At 40.2% G+C, this 17,119-nt stretch overlaps 1 protein-coding gene across 5 annotated transcripts in view; it reads right to left on the reverse strand.

Annotated features, from left to right (window-relative positions):
• The window catches only part of dcst2 (DC-STAMP domain containing 2), a 31,490-nt gene that overhangs the window by 6,753 nt on the left and 7,618 nt on the right, over positions 1–17,119 (reverse strand). For 4 of the 5 annotated variants that reach the window (XM_047361627.1, XM_047361630.1, XM_047361629.1 and 1 more), the window contains exons 8-13: positions 14,456–14,613; positions 14,192–14,356; positions 13,955–14,122; positions 13,071–13,171; positions 1,977–2,158; positions 721–848 (exon numbers count right to left, since the gene is read on the reverse strand). In XM_047361627.1, the coding sequence (XP_047217583.1) occupies positions 721–848; positions 1,977–2,158; positions 13,071–13,171; positions 13,955–14,122; positions 14,192–14,356; positions 14,456–14,613 (902 nt within the window). The remainder of the gene's footprint in view (positions 1–720; positions 849–1,976; positions 2,159–13,070; positions 13,172–13,954; positions 14,123–14,191; positions 14,357–14,455; positions 14,614–17,119) is intronic. The other variant, XM_047361628.1, reaches the window with a different exon arrangement.

Consider the following 17,119-nt stretch of genomic DNA (forward strand, 5'->3'; position numbering starts at 1 on the left):
GCAGCACACAGACCTCTTCATCACCTGCTCAGCAGCCTGCTGGTTTTTAAGGACCAAACTTCTGCCAGACTCTCATCATTCATTGGCTGTCGGGGTAATTAAGCTCATGAGCTTTCATACAATTCCTTATTTGTTACCTGATCCCGTTTCTATGTCCTAGAATCCATTCCAGATTGTTCTCCAATGCTCTCCTCATGCAACATCTCCTCCAGTCTCATCTCCACCTGCTACTAACCGGCTAACCTTCTTCTCTCCTGTAGAACTGCGCGCCCAAGTCCTGGTTCCTGTGTCTCTGACTGAGAATCCAAGTCCAGAAGGTCTTTTTCTTATTCTGCTTTTTACAACTGCTCCCAGTTAAGGTCAGAAAGTTCACCTGCGGCCTGATGGATCCCGCCCACTGACAGGTGAAGCAGATCATGAAGGACCTTACTTCACCTCTCAGGTCTGTAAATATTGCAGATTTATGTTTCTGGACCTAAAGGACACACGGTGAGGTCAGCTGCTGCACAACTGAAAAGACTGAAACCTTCTGAGAGGAAGAGGAAGATGAGGAGCTTACAGCAGCACCTTAAACTGAGTCTGGTGGTTTTAGCTTCAGACTGAAGTTTCTGAGCTTTTCGTGGTGATCTGATGACAGACCAGCTGAGTCTCTGAGGTTTTCACCTGTTTCTATTGTCCAATAGGAACACAGACTCTGGAAATACAGTCACTGTTTCCTACCTGAACACTGTGGGACGTCACAGGCGATGGTGTCAATATCCTTTGTCCTCACCACCTCACCGCAGCTCAGACAGGTGACTGAGGAGGACCAGTTCAGCAGGTCAGACAGGTAGCCTCCTCCTGGGACCCTGATAAAATAAAGATCAGATGTGAGTCATGAAAGCTGTCCGATTTTATTCTGAGATTCAGTAAAGCTGCTTAAACAAGTCAGACACAATACTAAACGCACAGGAAGTGTTCACGTCAGCGCATGAAGATCAGATGTTCCAGACTGAATGGACTGCTGCTCCAGTTCATCAGATTTAAAAAAATAAGTTTCACATGTAGCAAACATCTTCTCAGCTAAGGTTAGGTAATTCCACATAATGTTCTTTCTTCGTGATGCCATCTGTTTTGTGAAGTGCAAAACACCCCCACGACATGATGCTGCCACCTCCGTACTTCACAGTTGGGATGATGTTCTTAACTTTGCAAGTCTTCCTCTTCCTCCTCCAAATGTGACAGTGTTCATTATGTCTCCAAACATTAAGGCCTTTGTCTCTGAAGACATTTACAAACTAATCTGGCTGTTATATAAATGGCTTCTCCCTCCCTGAGGGGTCTTCGGCCCATGTTGGTACAGAACTCATTTCACTCTGGATAAAGACTCTTTCTTATGAGCTTCAGGAGCTTCTCCACAAGCTTTGGTTCTGGGGTTGAGTCACACATTTCACATCAGAACCTGTTCAATCCTGGGACACAGAACCCGTCTTCTACTTGAACCATATGATGGCTGGACACCCTCATGATGTTAATACCTACATATGATTGTTTGAATAGATGAACGTGGAACCTTCAGGCATCTGGAAATTGGACCCAAAGATGGACCCGACTAGTGGAAATCCACGGTTCCCTTTAACTCAGATAGTGTGAATTAACCTATGAGCAGCTTACAAAGCCATGACATCATCATCACAGCTCGACAAAGGATCAAAATGAACTTATGAGCTTAAAAAAAGTTTTAAAAACTCTGAATTTTTCTGGCCTTTAATAAATAAAAAGAATTTTGATAATCCTGGTTGACCTTAACATTAACTCTGACTCATGTTGTGTATGTAAATATCCGGTTCCCTGAAAGGTTCTTAAAATATGAAAAAATATGAAAAATTCATATTTAACAAAAATTACCTTTAAACATCCATTTTTAAAGGACTGTTTAAATATTTTGTGTAATATTAGGGCAGTTTGAATTTGTTGGTTGCATCTCTGAGTGAAACCTGCGGTTCTGCAAGTCGATGTTAGAGACATGAAGGTACCGCAACATCAGCGTCTGAAGGCAACCTCCACCTCCACCTCCTTCATCTCGGTCGGCTCTGTGTTTGATTGCAGACCTCCTCAGGGCTCGGCCCAATGACCTCCTCTCATTCAGGATCTGCTGCTGGAGGAACCGGATCCTCTCCTGCAAAACACAATGAAGGACAAATCACCTGGAGGGTTTCAGGTTTCGCTTTCTTCTTCACACATTCAGGTCGTCATGTTCTCATCTTGCAGCATGTGAATAACATCCAGGAAGGCCTCAGAACAACAGCACCACACCTGTTTTACAGCAGGATGCATGAAAAACAGCAGTAGAGCTTCAGTGAAACCAAACCAGAGTCTGTTTACATGAGATAGACAAGATAATGGACATGTTGTAACATCTACCAAGATGCTGCAGTCCCACAGCATGAGGGACACGTCTACAAGTTCTGGTTCTGTGGGACAAAAGCTGTGAAGGCAAAATCCATCCTAGGTTATGCTTAAAGTTCAGCTCAAGAACTTTAATATGATTCAAAGAAGGAAAGAAACTGATCAAATAAAATAAAGGAAGTTTCAAGCAGGAACATGAAGCACTAACAGATTGTTTTCATAGACATGTTTATTTTAGTTACTTTCAAGCTTTATTCATATTTATTGTTGGTTTTTTTTTTTTTTTACCGTGTCCTGTCTGGCAGAGTAGCGGTCAGAGTTGTTGTCTGAGTGCCAAGAGGATGCCCAACAGATTTACTTTCACATGTGGAGCATTACAGCTAATGCTTTAAAGCTCTTCTTAATATTTATTAAAGAAACTTTATTAGAAACTGCTTTGGGATTATTTCAATTGTTACGGACACGAAGACAGAAACGAAAAGGACCTATCAATCCCCAAGCAGAGACACGACAGAGCCCAGGGGTCCAGGCCCCGACAAGCAGTCACCGGGAGTGAGCTGGCACACACCAGAGCACCAAGCCCCGGACACCGAGAACCACAAGTACACCAGCAGGCAGAGACACCAACCACAGGTAGTGTAATGGGTGGGTGGAAATAGGCCCCACATTTGATGGGGGGCCTAAACCGATCCAGGAGAGGGAGCCGTCCAAGACCCAAACAGGCACAGACAGTCACGATTACACAGTCCCACCCTCATGCGTACACATACAAACACTCCCACCCATGCACCCAACGTAAAGACAAACAACAATGGATGTCGTACACTCACTCACACTCCCAGTACATACTCTATACTCCCCGGTCAAGGTGCCGATACCCCATAGGGGCAACTGGCGCCCGGACCCAGGAGGTGGTCCCCTTCCTTCTGGGGGTGAAGACAGGCAAACCGCTCCAACACCAGCCCAGACTAGTGCCGGCAACGCCCAAACCTGAACCCGAAACCCGACCTCCCGCCCCAACCCAAGTCTCTAACGACCCCCATCCTCATCCAAAGAGAGGGGTCTACCCGGTGCAAACGAGTCCACCAACCAGAACCGCCACAGGATAAAACAATCCCAACAACCCAATGAATTCTAATCTCAACCCCATGAGCCTCAACATGAATTTCCCCCACAGGGCCACCCTCAACCACAACACAGATATCAAACACATGCCCCTGAACCCAGACGGCATGAATCCCCTCCCCACAGTGGCACACCCACAGGTGAGCTCGATCCCTGAAAAGCCGACGAAGCCATACCCACACAGCACAAGCTCCACAAACAGCAATGCTCCAAGCAACCCCACCGCATCCTGCCTTCCACCACATGCCACGACAGCAAGGCAAGGGCCCTGCGCAACACCCCAGCCTCTGCCCACAGGCGCAACAGAGCAGACACCGCCAAGCGCCGCGCCCACAACGGAACCCCCAACCCCACACCAAGACGGGAAAAACTCACCCGGCAAGAGGTCCCCAGCCAGCAGCAAGCACCCGGGGCCGGCGTCCCCACCATGCCCTCCGCAACCACATAAACACACCTCATCACCTGCCGCTGCAATGATGGCCCATGGGAGAAATATTGTCCAGCTCGGCTCTACCATCGCCACTCAGCTGATCCAAATGCCAGGGACCCCACATCCAAGAAGAGGACACAACCCCCCCACTTCACATGTTGCAGCTCCTCCACGCCACCCTGATCTCCCCCAGGACACGACAGCCAGCAGAGCAGCACACCGCCAAGTCCACCTCAACCCTCCGGCCAGCGCCAGCAGACCCAGCCTGCCAGTCCATGAGAGAGAAACATGCACCAGCTGGGTAACCGGGCCAGGCAGGCCAACCGCTCCAGGCCAAGCAAAACCTGCCAGCTCCCCCAATGCAGGCACAAGACATGCTCCACCGCCCTACCCACCCGACCGACTGCCAACTGCATCCAGGCGCCCGCCAGGGGCCAGAGCCACAGAAGGAAGCACTGGAAGAAGGCCAGAGCACACCAGGGACAACTGGGTACCCCGCAACCCCACACCCAAACCCCAAAGGTGACCCAGCATGCCGGCCACCCACACTCCCACACGCCGCCGCACCAAGCATATTTATTTTAAATGAATCTCAGAGTGATGTCAGGGTGGAGCAGCAGATGGATCAGAGGTTCCTCTCAGGTAATAAGGGCTTGCTCCAGGCTGTGGTAGCGAAGAAGGAGCTGAGCTGAATGCTGAAGCTCTGGATCCACCAACGGGAGCTGGAGAGGAATTGTTACTGGTTTCTAAAATAAATCTGAAATCAGCAGAACTTCAGACTGCAGGACAGTGACATGTCTCACAGGTTTCCATGAATGAAAGCAGGCAGGTGACCTTCATCACTAATATATGATGGTGACTAAAAAGATCAGTCAGGTCTGTTTCCTAATAAAATAATTCAAAGAGGAGTTTGTTTGCTGCTGCTGTGTCTCTGGATTTCTCTCTCTGCCTCTCCAGTCTGGAACTTTTCAGAATATCTGGGGATGTTTTGGAAAGTCTGAGGTCTTGGAGCGCCTCAGTCACGTTCAGGTCCCACTGTCAGCGTGTTCAGGCCTGCCTTCAGCTTCCTCCTCTCAAATGTTCATTCTGCAGATTCCTCACATGCCTCTCTGCTCTGCAACCTTTCACCCACAGCAGCTGATCTTTCTCTCAACGTCTTCACTCCAGAGTCAGAAAGCCTTGAAAACACACATTTAGTTAGATACGGAGGGGCGGGGCTTAGAGGAAAAATACCTGCCTCCAGGTTGCGGCTCGTGACTCATGGGTGGAGAAACAGATTTCTACCTTGCTTCAGGGGCCGCAATTTAAAATCTTCTAAAGAGACGAAACACCAAACGGTTAAGTTTGAAAGAGGCCCCCCAGGAAACCAGGAGCAGCTGCCAGGCCTTTAATTCACAGCTGAGGTTTGGAAAGTGCAACTGTGTCGGTTTAACAGTTACATCCTGAAACTGGAGGATAATGATTCTGGTTCTGTACGGCAGCACACAGAGATGAAGCAGATTATAGACAGCACCAGCCTCACTTCTAAGGAAGCCAAATAATAAACTATAATAAACAATTTGTCAAATGAATATTTATACATATATTACATATTATAAAACAATTATAAATATATAAACATGCATGTCTTTTTATATATCCAAAAGAACATACAAATATTTTAATATATATTTCTTGTTCTACAATCTATAGTAAAATAATTCAACTAGACCTAAACATCTGATTGGTTACCTGCAGACCAATCAGCTTGTCTATAGCAGCATTAGCTCCGCCCACTGGATTTTTATAGATAAAACTATAAAGGTCCAGACAAAATTTTTCAATCTCCCCAAAGTTTATACATTTATATTTAACGTTTGCACGCTGTGAGCATGTGAAACTCCATCTATCTATCCGTCCATCCATCCATCCATCCATCCATCCATCCATCCATCCATCCATCCATCCGCTCGTCCGTCCCTCCAGGATTGAAGTTATTGTGAATTTATTTGTGTCAAATATGTCTGCTGTTTAAGAATGCCAGTGCTCGAATCACTCTTTCATCTATTGTTCTAATACCATCACCAGTGTTGACAGACTGCAAGTTATTTAACAAAAGACCATCGGCTGCCCTCTTCCCACCCTGGAAAACATCTCCATGTCCTGCTGCCTCAGGAGAACAAAGGCCATCACAGGTCACGACAAGTCAAGTCAAGTTTATTTATATAGCAATTTCAGCAACAAGGCACTCAAAGCGCTTTACACGAGGAAAAACATTACAATGATACAGAAAATAAAACACAGAAAAACAAATCAAATGACAGTAATAATCCTTGGGAGTTTACTGGTAGAAATTGGTTCCAAGCCACTCTTAATAATAAAGCATCTTATGCTAAAAGAAGATGATAATATGAATAGTCTCATCATTCCACTGAATTCTGAAACTAGGGAAGCTGAGTCACTGGTACAAAACAGCTTTAATCCACATTTTCAGGTGCTAATAATATATTGCTTTTACTGGTACTGAGGTTGAATTAAGTAATAACAGTCCATTGTAGTCTAACTAAGAAAGCTGGGTCATTGGTGTAAGAGCAGCTATAGTCCAAATTACTAATAATGTTTGGTTTTCGCTGGTAATCCTTCTGATAAAACTAAAAATCTATGAAAAAGTAATTAAATCACGCAATTAAGTGCAGGGCTAAGCAACACACAAGAAGAAAAGATTTTGCAAGAGTGCGGTGGAATCCTGGGGGTGTGAATATATAACTGTGACTGTGTTTGCAAGAATTAGACTGTCAACACAGACAGAGCGCCATTGTCCTTGAGGAGAGAGATGGAAGTTTTCTCAATCGGCCACAAAGTCTTATCTGGGTCACAGCTGTTCGGGGTGCTGGGAAAGAGTGCCATGTTTACATGACATCCAGGAGATATTTTGTCGATAGCCACTTAGCAGAAGTTGCCAAGGCCGTGTTGGGGCAACAGATTTAGAAAAATAATAAATGTTGTGGTTCAAGCAGTTGTGTGGATTTCCAACCACTTTAAGAGTTTTTACTGTTATCTCTCAATTGCGAATCCAAATATCCAAATTTCTGGGACTTTTCCGCAGTTCTGGAGCAAACAACCTTCTCCATGATTAAATCCTTTCAACTCTGAGTCCAAAATCCACTTCCAGGCTTCGATTCTGTTCAAGAACCGTATCCAGCTTGCGGCTTAGCTCTCTTAACAAATCAGTCTGAGCATTGATCGCTCTGCAGAGTCCATCCAGCATCGCAGGAAGCTTTGGGATGCTTTAAACAGCTGCCCACGTTTTGCTGCTCACTCGATAAGTCAGGTAACCGCCGGCTCCAAAAAGCAGAAATCCTGTTATCAAAAATCCAAATATATAAATGTCTTCTGCGTCCTCAACCGACATCGTAGTCAAGCACACAATCTTCCACTGTTGCCAGAAATCCATTGTGTATCCAGAGAAGAATGTACCAGCTGGGCAAGAGGGTTCTCCTTTACCATGTCTTCCCGTGGAAAGAATTTGATCAATTGCGTTGAGAGACCAGCTGACCATATCTATAATTTGCAAGTTTGGAAGATATGTAAAGTGAGGCTCTGAGAAAAACACAGACAAAAGCAGATGCAGAAGCAGGCAAGAGGGAGGGAGAGAAAACACGTGCATCCTCCACCGAGAGCAGAGCAAGAAAGTCCCCTCACACCCCGCCAACCCATTTGACCTGCCCTCTGGGAGGCGCTACAGGTCAGCAAAATCCCACACCAGCCACCGGACAGACAGCTTCTTCTCCTGGGCCATACATGCTGCAGACAAGCATGGACAAACACTCATACAGTCTCCTATATGCACTGTATCTTAGTGCGAACACCTCCAATTTTATTGTAATCCCCAGTCCAATGACAATAAAGACTATCCTATTCTATGGAGTAACCACCCCACCTCCTTCGTGTCTCCATGCAGAGATGAGATCTTCCTCTATCAGACTCAATCTGATCGGCTGTCAGAAGTCATTTCATATCTCCAGATGTAAATGCATGGGCAGAGACACCATCCTTACACATGTACTGACTTTAAATATGGGAATGTTGGATATTAACTCTATCATTCAATTAAATTCAATTCAGTTTTATTTATATGGCACCAATTCACAATACCCACCCCATCCAGGAGGGGCTCAGAGTAGAGCCACTGCTCCTCCACATCGAGAAGAGCCAGTTGAGGTGGCACGGGCATCTATACTGTATGCCTCCTGGAACACCTCCTGAGGGAGGTGTTCCAGGAGGCATACAGTATAGGATGAACATGTAGACAGTGGACAGTCATGCTGTCCACTGTCTACATGTTCATCTAGACCATTATTATGGTTATTACATGTAGTTATTCAGATAACTACATGTTATCTGAATAATGTTCTGCATTATGTCTCAAACATGCAAGTTTTAATCCCCCAAAAATATTACAACATACAGCACATCTAGGAAGTGTTCACAGCGCTGCACTTTTTTATTTACTTATATTAAAGATGTTACATCATTAATTTGTTACCTAACGGTCTGACATGAATATAACTAATGTTGTGACATGAATATAACTAATGGTGTAACATGAACATAACTAATGGTGTAACATGAATATAACTAATGGTGTAACATGAACATAACTAATGGTGTAACATGAATATAACTAATGGTGTAACATGAATATAACTAACGGTGTAACATGAATATAACTAATGGTGTAACATGAATATAACTAATGGTGTAACATGAATATAACTAATGGTGTAACATGAATATAACTAATGGTGTAACATGAACATAACTAATGTTGTAAAATGAACATAACTAATGGTGTAACATGAATATAACTAATGGTGTAACATGAATATAACTAATGGTGTAACATGAACATAACTAATGGTGTAACATGAACATAACTAATGGTGTAACATGAATATAACTAATGGTGTAACATGAACATAACTAATGGTGTAACATGAATATAACTAATGGTGTAACATGAATATAACTAATGGTGTAACATGAATATAACTAATGGTGTAACATGAACATAACTAATGTTGTAAAATGAACATAACTAATGGTGTAACATGAATATAACTAATGGTGTAACATGAACATAACTAATGTTGTAAAATGAACATAACTAATGGTGTAACATGAACATAACTAATGGTGTAACATGAACATAACTAATGGTGTAACATGAATATAACTAATGGTGTAACATGAACATAACTAATGGTGTAACATGAACATAACTAATGGTGTAACATGAATATAACTAATGGTGTAACATGAACATAACTAATGGTGTAACATGAATATAACTAATGGTGTAACATGAACATAACTAATGGTGTAACATGAATATAACTAATGGTGTAACATGAACATAACTAATGGTGTAACATGAATATAACTAATGGTGTAACATGAACATAACTAATGGTGTAAAATGAACATAACTAATGTTGTAAAATGAACATAACTAATGGTGTAACATGAACATAACTAATGGTGTAACATGAATATAACTAATGTTGTGACATGAACATAACTAATGGTGTAACATGAATATAACTAATGGTGTAACATGAATATAACTAATGTTGTGACATGAATATAACTAATGGTGTAACATGAACATAACTAATGGTGTAACATGAATATAACTAATGGTGTAACATGAATATAACTAATGGTGTAACATGAACATAACTAATGGTGTAACATGAATATAACTAATGGTGTAACATGAACATAACTAATGTTGTAAAATGAACATAACTAATGGTGTAACATGAACATAACTAATGGTGTAACATGAACATAACTAATGGTGTAACATGAATATAACTAATGGTGTAACATGAACATAACTAATGGTGTAACATGAACATAACTAATGTTGTAAAATGAACATAACTAATGGTGTAACATGAATATAACTAATGGTGTAACATGAACATAACTAATGTTGTAAAATGAACATAACTAATGGTGTAACATCAACATAACTAATGGTGTAACATGAACATAACTAATGGTGTAACATGAATATAACTAATGGTGTAAAATGAACATAACTAATGGTGTAACATGAACATAACTAAAGGTGTAACATGAACATAACTAATGGTGTAACATGAATATAACTAATGGTGTAACATGAACATAACTAATGGTGTAACATGAACATAACTAATGGTGTAACATGAATATAACTAATGGTGTAACATGAACATAACTAATGGTGTAACATGAACATAACTAATGTTGTAACATGAATATAACTAATGGTGTAACATGAACATAACTAATGGTGTAACATGAATATAACTAATGGTGTAACATGAACATAACTAATGGTGTAACATGAATATAACTAATGGTGTAACATGAACATAACTAATGGTGTAACATGAATATAACTAATGGTGTAACATGAACATAACTAATGGTGTAACATGAATATAACTAATGGTGTAACATGAACATAACTAATGGTGTAACATGAACATAACTAATGTTGTAAAATGAACATAACTAATGGTGTAACATGAATATAACTAATGGTGTAACATGAACATAACTAATGGTGTAACATGAACATAACTAATGGTGTAACATGAACATAACTAATGGTGTAACATGAACATAACTAATGGTGTAACATGAATATAACTAATGGTGTAACATGAACATAACTAATGGTGTAACATGAATATAACTAATGGTGTAACATGAACATAACTAATGGTGTAACATGAATATAACTAATGGTGTAACATGAATATAACTAATGTTGTGACATGAATATAACTAATGGTGTAACATGAATATAACTAATGGTGTAACATGAATATAACTAATGTTGTGACATGAATATAACTAATGGTGTAACATGAATATAACTAATGGTGTAACATGAATATAACTAATGTTGTGACATGAATATAACTAATGGTGTAACATGAACATAACTAATGGTGTAACATGAATATAACTAATGGTGTAACATGAATATAACTAATGGTGTAACATGAACATAACTAATGGTGTAACATGAATATAACTAATGGTGTAACATGAACATAACTAATGTTGTAAAATGAACATAACTAATGGTGTAACATGAACATAACTAATGGTGTAACATGAACATAACTAATGGTGTAACATGAATATAACTAATGGTGTAACATGAACATAACTAATGGTGTAACATGAACATAACTAATGTTGTAAAATGAACATAACTAATGGTGTAACATGAATATAACTAATGGTGTAACATGAACATAACTAATGTTGTAAAATGAACATAACTAATGGTGTAACATGAACATAACTAATGGTGTAACATGAACATAACTAATGGTGTAACATGAATATAACTAATGGTGTAACATGAACATAACTAATGGTGTAACATGAACATAACTAATGGTGTAACATGAATATAACTAATGGTGTAACTTGAACATAACTAATGGTGTAACATGAACATAACTAATGGTGTAACATGAATATAACTAATGGTGTAACATGAACATAACTAATGGTGTAACATGAATATAACTAATGGTGTAACATGAACATAACTAATGTTGTAAAATGAACATAACTAATGGTGTAACATGAACATAACTAATGGTGTAACATGAATATAACTAATGGTGTAACATGAATATAACTAATGGTGTAACATGAACATAACTAATGGTGTAACATGAACATAACTAATGGTGTAACATGAATATAACTAATGGTGTAACATGAACATAACTAATGGTGTAACATGAACATAACTAATGGTGTAACATGAATATAACTAATGGTGTAACATGAATATAACTAATGTTGTAAAATGAACATAACTAATGGTGTAACATGAATATAACTAATGGTGTAACATGAACATAACTAATGTTGTAAAATGAACATAACTAATGGTGTAACATGAACATAACTAATGGTGTAACATGAACATAACTAATGGTGTAACATGAATATAACTAATGGTGTAACATGAACATAACTAATGGTGTAACATGAATATAACTAATGGTGTAACATGAACATAACTAATGGTGTAACATGAACATAACTAATGGTGTAACATGAACATAACTAATGGTGTAACATGAACATAACTAATGGTGTAACATGAATATAACTAATGGTGTAACATGAACATAACTAATGGTGTAACATGAACATAACTAATGGTGTAACATGAACATAACTAATGGTGTAACATGAATATAACTAATGGTGTAACATGAACATAACTAATGGTGTAACATGAATATAACTAATGGTGTAACATGAACATAACTAATGGTGTAACATGAACATAACTAATGGTGTAACATGAACATAACTAATGGTGTAACATGAACATAACTAATGGTGTAACATGAATATAACTAATGGTGTAACATGAACATAACTAATGGTGTAACATGAACATAACTAATGGTGTAACATGAACATAACTAATGGTGTAACATGAATATAACTAATGGTGTAACATGAACATAACTAATGGTGTAACATGAATATAACTAATGGTGTAACATGAACATAACTAATGGTGTAACATGAACATAACTAATGTTGTAAAATGAACATAACTAATGGTGTAACATGAATATAACTAATGATGTAACATGAATATAACTAATGGTGTAACATGAATATAACTAATGGTGTAACATGAATATAACTAATGGTGTAACATGAATATAACTAATGGTATAACAAGAATATAACTAATGGTGTAACATGAACATAACTAATGATGTAACATGAATATAACTAATGGTGTAACATGAATATAACTAATGGTGTAACATGAATATAACTAATGGTGTAACATGAATATAACTAATGGTATAACAAGAATATAACTAATGGTGTAACATGAATATAACTAATGTTGTAACATGAACATAACTAAGGGTGTAACATGAATATAACTAATGGTGTAACATGAACATAACTAATGGTGTAACATGAAACCAGATCAGTTCTGAGAATCTGAATGTATGAAGATCAGTCTGCAAACAGTTGCTGTGAACTGATGGTGATGAGTGTGTTTCTGTACGTTGTCCTGTACCTGCTCTCGCTCTGGATGATAAAAAGCACAGATGACTCGTTTGAGGCGCTGCACGAATCCTCCGGTCAAAGAGACAATTAGAGCCAGACCCAACAGGAACCCTGCCACACCAAACAGAACAGAACCAGTAGGAGGGTCACAGCTGCAGCTGGAGGTCTAACCTCCTCAGAGGAGGAACTTCATTCATGTTTTATTTGCAGTTTTAGTAGCTGTGAAGGTTTACAGATCACTGTGGACAACATTCAGAGCTGCAGATTGGATTTGGGATAGAACGTCAGATAATCTAACTCCTAAAGGTCACTCTGCAGACAGTGCATCTGCAGCATGAACCTTTGCATGGAAACAATCAAACTTCTCCTCGCGGGAAACCTGAAAATGTTTTCCCCGAGAGCTGCCATGAAACATTTTAATTTGGCCCACTGCTCCATCCATCTTCCTTGGATTGTTGGACTCAGAGGAGATTTCAGCTTCTGAACGTTCATCATGTTTGGCTCACTCCTCAGAGGAAACATTTCATCACAGCGTCTCTGAGCTGTCAGAGTAAATGTTATTTGCAGTCTTGTTCAGACTCGGTCTGCAGCCTGGAGGTAAAACCACAGAGTCATTGCAACACTACAACATTTCCACATTCCTGGGAAGCTCTTTGTTAGTTCAATCCCAACACTTCCACTGTTTGATACCATCTGTTTTCAGGAACTCGGGAGGTCAATTTATTCCCAAACATCAGGACATGGTTCAGGTAATCATAGCTTCATCAGAGGCTACTTTCCTCAGTGTTAAACTTCATGTTGAACCCCATGTCTGTTTTAGACACATGTCAGCAAATAAAAGCAGAATTGTTCAGAATGTAGAATAAATTTGTTCTGGTCCATGTGGATCCGTACCAAGGAGAAAAGTGGTGCTGTACTTCGGCTCAGACGGCTCTAGCAGACACTTCCTGCTGATCACTGTGATGTTCCCTCGCTGCAGGATGTTGAACGAAGCCACCAGATCTCTGAAGATGTCTGAGGCGTAACCTGATCCGTTCACCTGGACCACCACCTGGGCTGGAGCTGATGGGACAGACCATTACCAAGGTGACAACACAGGGCCACCCTATCGTGTAACAGGTGTTGCCTCACCTCTGGCGACCACATCCCCCTTCACCTGGTGGTGCAGCTGATCCAGAATCCAGAACACAAGGAAGTCCAGTGCCACCAGCAGGCTGCCAATCACCAGGTGTCTGAGGACAGAGGTCACGCCCATCACCATGGCCTTACGCTCCTTGTACGACAGGTGGAACGACACTGCAGGAGAAATACAGACCTTTGGTTCCTGCTGGAACATTTTCAACAGATTTAAAGTTTGTTCTGCTCCTTTTTAAATGAAACTTCAGCTGCTCTAACGGGGTGTGATGTAGGTCTTGGCCTCTCTGCGTGTGAGCGGCAGGACTGAAGCTCCGCCCTCAGAGGCCACCTGTTGGTCGAGCTCCTTAAACTGAGCGTTGATGTAAATATTATCGAACCTGAGGTCACGGAGGTACCTGCATCTGTACATCACCGCCCTGCACACAATGACACAAACACAGCTTCACACAGAGCCTTGCACAAGTATTCATACCCTATGATCCACATGTTGTCTGGTTCCAACAAGCTTCTGAACACCAACGCAGACCAACACAAAGTACTGAACCTGGACGGAGAATTATACCTGCTGTAAAAGTCTTTTCAAATGAAATCTGAAAATTGTGGCGTACATTTGTGATACCCCTAAATTAAATATAGCTCAGCCAATTTCCTCAAGAAAACACCTAAATATCAGTAACTAGAGTCTAGCTGTATGCAATTTAACCTGAGTATGAATGCAGGTGTACAGTTTCTGGCCTCAGAGGTTTGTTAGAGAATAACCAGCATCATAAAGACCAAGGACCACAGCAGACAGGTCAGGGTTAGGTTCTAAAACAATATCCCAAGCTTTGAACATCTCCCAGTGCTCGGTACAATTGATCTTCTGAACATGGGGAGAGGATGGACCACCTGCTGACCTACCAAGACATGGATGTCCACCTAAACAGACAGGCTGGACAAAGAGAGCAGTTACTGAATCTGGGACGGAGGTTCACCTTCCAGCACGACAACCACCCTAAACAGACAAGAGGATGGAAGATCAAAGCTTATTCATGGGTTAGAATGGCCTAATTAAAGTCCAGACCCAAATCCAACTGGGAATCTGTGGACAGACTGATGTTCACAGATGTTCTCCATCCAACCTGACTGAGCTTGAGCTGTTTTAAACCGAATGGAGAAAACCTTCAGGTCAGTAGATGTTCAAAGCTGGTGGAGACAAAACCTAAAAGACCTCCAGCTGGACCTGCGGAAGAAGGAGGTTCTACAAAGTAGCAACTCAGGTGGGCTGAATATAAATCCATGCCACACTTTTCAGATTTAATTTTTAAAACATTTTGGGGACCATTTTGTACTCTTAAAAAAATCTGCAAGGCACCATAAACATAAACCTAAAACCCAGAACACACATAGCAACAAACACGGCAGTAAACCCAGAAACCTAAAGGTTCTGTGGTTCTAAGACTCTGCTTCAAGATGGCAAAGACTGAAATAAAACAACATGAGACCTTCATTTTTTACAGCGTAGTTGTGAAAACCAGATCATCATGCTGAGCTTTTGGTGGTCCAGGCTGCAGCAATCACTGTCCACCCAGCTTCATGTGAAGGGGGGCATCCTGTACCATATGCTTAGGGCTGAAACGATTCCTCGAATAACTCGACTACCTCGATTTATAAAATGAAATTATAAAACATAATTTAACGAAGCTTCGAGGCAGATAATAATAAATTGTGTTTTACTGTTCAGCGCAATGTGTTCCGCTCGGATCGGTATTAGAGTTGCGCAATTCTCTCCCTTTCGCCCAGGAGCTGCTGACCGGAGCTGATGCAAGGACGCTAAGGGATACTAGCAGCTATGGAGGAAGAAGGCGAGGGGAACAACATGTCGCAAAGAAAGAGACTGAAAGCGTCTAAAGTGTGGGATCACTTTAAAACAGAAAGGAAAACAGTGTAACGAGTGCACTGCTAAATGGATTTAATAACAGTGTGTCCTCGATGCTGCAACACCTCAGCAGGAAACATCTGCTGCATACATTGGAATCACCTGTTGGGAGATACGGACAAGTGACACGTGATGTTGTTTATTTTGTTGTTGTTTTTATGTTTTCTGTTTATTTTCCCTTTGCAATCTGATCGTTAGTGCAGCATCTGCCATGTTATAAAAGGACAAAGAAATACATTTTGGCAAACGTTATGTACTCGCTGATTAAGAAGACTGATGACATTATTCACTTCCTGGCAAGAAGAAAGAACACGAAGCTCTACTGCTGGCGTCCGACATGAGGAAGATACGAAGACAGCAACAGATGAACCGCTTGAGCTAAAAACAGTTTATTTGTTGATGTGCTTCAGCTTCATTGATGAGATACTTGGAGTGAATATTGCTAGTTAAAAAACAGTTTTAGTCATTAGCATGGTTTTCCTTTTTTATGGCTGGCTTATGGCATCCATCTTTATGTTCTATAAGTGTAGTATTTGTGTACAACTCAGTCAAAACTACATTTTTTGCAAACACTGGACCAACATAATAATAATATAGTCTTAATTAAAACATGAACAAATTTTTGCTTCTTACAAACTCAATAACAAAACTCTTTGTAGCCAAATTTCTAAATTCAAACCTATTTACAAAGATCACATTTACTTTTGTAATCTGTAAAAACAATATGCATGATTAAAATTATTTAGTAATGCTAAAATGCTTTCATTTAATGCAACTTCGAACCTCACATTTCTAGAACCTCACAGAAAATCTAGTAACTGAAGCTTAACATGCATTAATCATCTATTTACTTTTACTGCAGTAGGGTCATCAGTCGGGGTAAACTACCCCTTCACAAAATTTAATAAATCTACAAGTTTCATACTTTAAACTTGAGACTTAAAGTCTAATGTAATATCTGTAAAAGGCAGTCGGTATTTACTAATATGCCTCAATTTAAGTTT

The sequence above is a fragment of the Girardinichthys multiradiatus genome, chromosome 3 (genome assembly GCF_021462225.1).
Source record: "Girardinichthys multiradiatus isolate DD_20200921_A chromosome 3, DD_fGirMul_XY1, whole genome shotgun sequence".
Taxonomy (NCBI): domain Eukaryota; kingdom Metazoa; phylum Chordata; class Actinopteri; order Cyprinodontiformes; family Goodeidae; genus Girardinichthys; species Girardinichthys multiradiatus.